General features: G+C 39.5%; 2 protein-coding genes across 2 annotated transcripts in view; one reads left to right on the forward strand and one right to left on the reverse strand.

The window, feature by feature from the left end:
* Positions 1 to 1,409: 1,409 nt before the first annotated feature.
* Positions 1,410 to 4,402, forward strand: iba57 (iron-sulfur cluster assembly factor IBA57). The gene is made up of 3 exons (XM_010766100.1): positions 1,410 to 1,886; positions 3,234 to 3,583; positions 3,701 to 4,402. The coding sequence occupies exons 1-3, from the start codon at positions 1,546 to 1,548 to the stop codon at positions 4,090 to 4,092; spliced, it is 1,083 nt and encodes a 360-aa protein (XP_010764402.1). The 5' UTR covers positions 1,410 to 1,545; the 3' UTR covers positions 4,093 to 4,402.
* A 5-nt stretch (positions 4,403 to 4,407) lies between these two features.
* Positions 4,408 to 6,034, reverse strand: part of jmjd4 (jumonji domain containing 4) — a 3,321-nt gene continuing 1,694 nt past the window's right edge. The window contains exons 4-6 of the mRNA XM_010766103.1: positions 5,285 to 5,552; positions 5,033 to 5,179; positions 4,408 to 4,931 (exon numbers count right to left, since the gene is read on the reverse strand). Coding sequence (XP_010764405.1) covers positions 4,596 to 4,931; positions 5,033 to 5,179; positions 5,285 to 5,552 — 751 coding nt within the window. The 3' untranslated portion in view covers positions 4,408 to 4,595. The remainder of the gene's footprint in view (positions 4,932 to 5,032; positions 5,180 to 5,284; positions 5,553 to 6,034) is intronic.

A 6,034-nucleotide genomic window follows, 5' to 3' on the forward strand; every position in this document is an offset into this window, starting at 1 on the left:
CGAGCCGGCTAAAATGATTGGTCGTGCTTTTTACAGCGCCACGGCTTCCACAGATGACATATTTGTATGTATTTATTGTCAAAGCATTTAATATATTCATTGCTATCGGGATGTTAAGAGCATTCCACGGAATATAACAGAAAGTGATTCTGAAATAAATTACATAGGCTACCCCACCTTTAACAGTGGTTTATCATAGTTTTTGTTCAGTAACTACAGAAGTATGTGTGCTCAATTATTTAATTATCATCTGATAACATCTGTTAAGGAGTTTTAATGAGCAGTGAATGTATATAACACTTTGGTGGGAGCAAGGTTAAACTGCATGCTTGTACTGCACATTGTGTAATTATAATAAGCTGAAACTGAAACTAATAATGACAATATAACTGATATGGCAGACATTGCACGTGTTATATTTAACCTTGATATAGACATTGCTCTTATCATCCTGGTTAATGTATATGAATATAATAATGATAATAAAATACAGGTTACATAAGTTATCAAAAGCTAAAACGTTCTCCTGATTGTTACTGGTTAACATTGATGTTAGTCCTATCAGGAAACATTCAATATCCTTTAGCAAAAAAAGTTAATCAGGAAGGGAAAACTGGAGAAACAGTAACACATTTGGTTTAAGAAAGACTCTCATATTGCAGTATGGATCAGAGTCAAGAGAGAAGAGAATGGAGACATATGTTTGCGATTTAGAAATATGTTGGATGGAAAAATCACTTTTGTAGTCTGAAAAGAAGAATACTGAAATATATTTTTTTATTACAAGATGACAACATGTACCAAATCCATCAGATTTACAAACAATTAACTGTATCTTTGTTGAACCTTGACAAACGTGTAAAATATTATATTAAATACTTTGAGATTTGGATAGCCATTGGTCAGACACTTGTCAGAAAAGAGAGTTAAAAATGCTGTTGATTGAAAACACAATTATTTATTTCTAACAAATGTAGCTACATCGATATTATTGTTCATTTTATTAGCTCAATGTTCTCTCCTTTGCATATTCCTTTAGTTTTGTTTGCTTATTTCAACATTTAGAAAAAAAGAAATGATTGTCTTGTCAGCATTATTCACTATCACCGGGTGCCAATAGCATTGTTCACTAGGCTACTCACCGGGTGCAAATGGCATTGTTCATTTTTGTTACCCGGGAGCAAATAGCATTGTTCAACTTCAATATAGTTCAAAGGGCATCTGCCTAAATATAATTGTCACTGTACTTATTTTATCGGCAAAATAAATGAAGTTCATGTTATTATAATAATTGTTAAATATTCAGTTTTATTTATACGATATGTATGCTCCAGACATAAAAATAGTGTAACTGGGGGGGCAAAACCTGGGCAAAACCCAATTGTTGTGTTATTATCGAGCAATGCATTGTGGGATTTCAAAATGGAGCCCCGGCTGCTGGAGTCAACTGCAATGTCCTGTGTTATGTAGCCGTCGACCACAGTCAACAAAGGCAGTGTTTCCTATACATTAAACAGTGCACACACTCCTGTGACATTATACAACATGGGGGTTCTGTGTTTCGCCAGGGGAGCGTTCACGTCCGCCAGAAAATACACCGGTCGGCATTTGTGCCTCACGTTTTTCTCCGGTGTTTCGGCTCCAGGGGGTGTCCGTGTCAGAGGGTACAGCCAGGACACTGTGGAGAGAAATGTTGCAGGACAGTTTGTGTGCTATCACCTTCCTCAAAGGACCTTACTCAAAATCCAGGGACAAGACACGAGTCCGTTTCTTCAGGGAATTATAACCAATGACATGAATCTGCTGGAGGAGCCTGGACTCACAGCCATGTACTCACATGTTCTAAATGTACAAGGGAGAACACTTTTTGACATCATGTTGTACAGGTGCAGTACTTTTGTAATACTATTTAAACTACATGCATGTGTTCAGTGGACACAGGAGGGAGCGGCTACTTATCTTGGGAGTGCAGTTGCAGGCGTAGATACTCGCCCAACAAACCTCAGGGTTTTTAAACCCAGTGTTGTTTATACAACCTGGATCAAAAAGTAATATAACACAGTGTTTGAGCTTCCCATAAATGAGTCCGAGTCATTTTTAATGAGATTAACAGTCTACAATTTACATCAGTCAAAATAGTATAAGAGGTGCAGCTGTGTGTTGTACCTAGTTTTAGGTTTGATATGTGACAGACATTTGAAAGACACAACACTAATGCTATTTTGAATACCTTTGTGCTACAAACATTTTTTTACTTTTCAATAAAAAAGGTTGCTTAATGATCAATAACATATATATATATATATAGAAAAAGGACTGCAATCCTATAAAAGACGTGTGCTACCAGTGTTTAACTACATAGCTGCGTTAATTTGGAGTCACTGGGGTCACATCAGATTCAGCATCTTAAGCAGCTTAACTTTAAAAACAATATTTGTTGAAAACAGAAGAAGCCCTAAAATGAAATATAAATAGCTGTAAGAAAACAATGGTAATAAATATCCACCAAAATGTACTGTACAAACATAACCTCATAACTTCTAGCTCCAGACAGACAGCATGAACGAAACTCAAATGTAGAATATTTGGGTCTTTAAACATTAGCTAACAATATTGATACAGCTGATTTGGACTAAGTTCAAAATATATTTAGCACTCTGATGGTGATACGTTCTTATAAGTTGCAATTCCATTACACATTAAAAATATGAATTTGGTTTCTTATAGCAGCTATTTTATGGATTGTCTCTCTCCCATTGTTTGCGGGGAAGCTGATAAAACTGTGATGATTAGGAGCTAATCACCTTTTGAGATATTCCATTGTAACAAAGAAATATCTTTGTAAGCTTCTGTGATTTTACAAAAAGACATAGCAAACCTATATTACTCAGTGAAGTCTCTTTTTGATGGAAAGATGGCAATACACAGAGGTTACTTTTTAAGGACCTGTACATATTTTAGTTGGCTGTGGATTTAGTAACCAGTGATACTTGAGTTCTTAGTAACTTTGCCTAGCAAGCTGGACCTCTAATCGAGCTATCCTACGCATCTTTTTGTGCTATTCAAAAGCCTCTGCAGGAAAAATCCTTAAATCCTTAAAATCCTTATCTCTATTTGTCCAGTCAGATTAACTATCAATGTATCACAATAGTATGTTTTGTATTAACCGATAGTAGTTTTTATGATTTATTTGTATTGTGTGTGCCACTTAATTTGCTGTATTTCCTTTTCAGTCTGAAAGAAGCTGATGCAGGGCCGGGCGTTTTCTTGGAGTGTGACAGCACAATTAAGGACTCCATCTTGAGACATCTGAAGATGTACAAGCTCCGCAGAAAGGTCAACATAAACCCCTGTCCAGAGCTGTCTGTATGGGCGGTGCTCTCAAAGCAAAAGAAAGCAGGTCAAGAGGCCGGTAAACCTGAGCTCTCCTCCCCAGACAAAGCTCTTGTATGGGAGGCTGATCCTCGCACTCAGGAAATGGGCTGGAGATTGGTGTTGGACAGTCAAGATAACCCCTTGGATGTCATTGCATCATGTGAGAAAGGTGACACGGTGGACTATCAAAGACATCGCTATGCAATAGGTAAGGTCGGGTAGAATTCTTGCAGATCGTATTTAAAAGTTAAACGAGGATTAAGAGTGTGTATGCACATGTTCTCTTGACACTTTGTTTACTTCCTCTGTTGTCATTGTTGTCTAGGACTTCCTGAGGGAGTGAAGGACCTTCCCCCTGGGGTGGCACTGCCACTAGAATCAAATCTCGCCTACATGCAGGGTATCAGTTTTAGCAAGGGCTGTTACATTGGCCAGGAGCTCACAGCCAGAACTCATCACACAGGGGTGATCCGTAAACGCCTGATGCCAGTACGCTTGTCAGCTCCTCTCTCAGACCTCGAGGACGCAGCAGCGCTGCAAACACAGTCGGGCAAGCCAGCTGGGAAGCACCGAGCGGGGGTTGATGAGTTGGGTCTGAGCTTAATCCGCATGGCTCATGCCAAAGAAGCGTTGACACTCAAATCTTCTGATGACACCACAGTGGCAGTTGAGGCCTCTGTGCCAGCCTGGTGGCCTAAAGACGTGAAGAACAACTGAAGAGAAGGACGTTTTATAGTTCCCTAAAATGTGACGCACATTGAATCTGACAGACTTCTCCTAGACTCAACCCTGAAGTACAGTATGTTACACTGTCATTGCTTAACAGCTGTGTGGCACCAATCCATATTTTTGAGTGATTTTGTTTTGTTTGTTATATAAAATCTAGTTTTACAGTGACACAAATGTAAAGTATTAATCATGACAGAATTATTCTATTTATCAAATCTATTGCAGCACTATACAACAGGATGTACGAACAGTCGTTTGGTATTGGTGGTTGTTGAATAAATATGGAAATCAATACAAACTCAATTACATTTGTGTATTTTTTATTTTATCTTTTGTATCTGTCAGTGCAAAAGAAAACATTCAACTTGTAAAACTCATCTCAAGCTAAAGATGAAGAAAGACTTTTATTAACTTATTTCCACTGAACATATTGGCACTTTACATTCAAGCCATTTCCAGGCGGTAACATTGTTGAGACAACACTGCACATCTTATTCCTGATAAAGGAGATGCTGCCCCCTTGTGGATTGTATGGTGTCCCGAATTTGCTGTAACATGGTTTCTGGCTGCAAAGTCAAAGTTGAATGATCGAGCCGCTTAAAATCTTCATTGCAGAGAAGGCATTCAATTATGTGAGCCACTCTTTGGAGGTCAAAGGCAGCATGGTAAGGTCCAAGTGTGGTGAGGGTCTCCGAGAGATGCCGAGGGTAATCGGAGGAATTTGCAGAAGAACAGGCATTCAGGACAGTCATCCGGTGTTCAGCAAGGATTTTGAGGAACGAGGCAAATTCTGCATAATTAATGCCAGAGCAGGCCTTCATAATGACCTAAAAAGTAAGAAACAATAATGACTTTAAATATAAGATTGCTAACATTCATGGCAGCAGCATGTTTCAAGAAAGCATGTGAGCTAAAAAGTCTGAAGTACCTGGCAGTGCTGATGCCACGAGTCCATCGTGTTTCTCCACTCATCGATCTCTTTTTGAACGGACGATAGCTCACTCTGAAGGAACTGCCACATGATGTCTACGTTACAGCCATTCAACCAGTTATGATTTATAGAGATGGTGTCCTCCTGTAATACAGTCATTTAAGAGAGAATTTGTGGAAGTAGTAGTTTGGTAAATAGCTGTATCTATTATTGAGTCATTTTTGCATTTGGTGATTTTATACTTCTTACCAGATTATAAACTTGATGGTGCCACCCACTGGGCACAAAAATGATTTCACCTGCCTCTTGTATAATTTCAAGAGGTTGACAAGCTTCCTCAGAGCGGGGAAAAAGGGTTCTGTCTCGAAGCTCAGCTGATGTTACATCGTAAGGGAGGTTGCCGTGAGTGTCCCTTAAAAACTCCTCCTGACCGGGAGGATACAGGAGCCATTTCTTCCTGCCACAGATGTTTGCAGACCAGCTGTAGGAGCGAAACACATCCGCGTGGAACGGAGTCCTGGGGACAAGAAAGTGAATATGATTGATAGACGTCCCACATGTGTTGCCTCAAAACTATAACAACATTAAAGGTCCCATGTCATGCTTTTTCGGTTATTACCCGTTCCTTTGTGTGTTATGAAGGTCTTTATGCATGTAAACAGTCTGCAGAGTCACAAACCCTCAAAGTACACCCTGTAGCGAGTAAAACTCTAACACAGAAAATACCTGTCTATGCTGCCCCAGAACGCCTCATTGGAGATTTCTCTTTTTCCATTGTTTTCTTCCTGGGTACAGTGACGTGCCCATACCCAAATGGACCCATTGTTCCAAATGGACCAATCCGTGGAGCTCCTCACACACTCTCTTACTGTTCTTACTGCTGTCATTTTCTGGTTCCTAACGCCATTGTAACACATAATCACTGATGTTCCGCTGTAACGGTGGTAGACCATAGTGGTAGACTCATCAGAACAGAGTGGGCGAGCTGACCAATCAGAG

The sequence above is a fragment of the Notothenia coriiceps genome, unplaced genomic scaffold (assembly GCF_000735185.1).
Source record: "Notothenia coriiceps isolate Sejong01 unplaced genomic scaffold, NC01 NC01_scaffold00003087, whole genome shotgun sequence".
NCBI lineage: Eukaryota > Metazoa > Chordata > Actinopteri > Perciformes > Nototheniidae > Notothenia > Notothenia coriiceps.

Excerpts from the sequence above, each read along its gene's own strand:
- iba57 (XM_010766100.1), top strand. The coding sequence starts at position 1,546 with ATGGGGGTTCTGTGTTTCGCCAGGGGAGCGTTCACGTCCGCCAGAAAA. Across the intron at positions 1,887-3,233 it reads TTTGACATCATGTTGTACAG|TCTGAAAGAAGCTGATGCAG; the intron begins GTGCAGTACTTT and ends TTTCCTTTTCAG. Across the intron at positions 3,584-3,700 it reads AAGACATCGCTATGCAATAG|GACTTCCTGAGGGAGTGAAG; the intron begins GTAAGGTCGGGT and ends ATTGTTGTCTAG.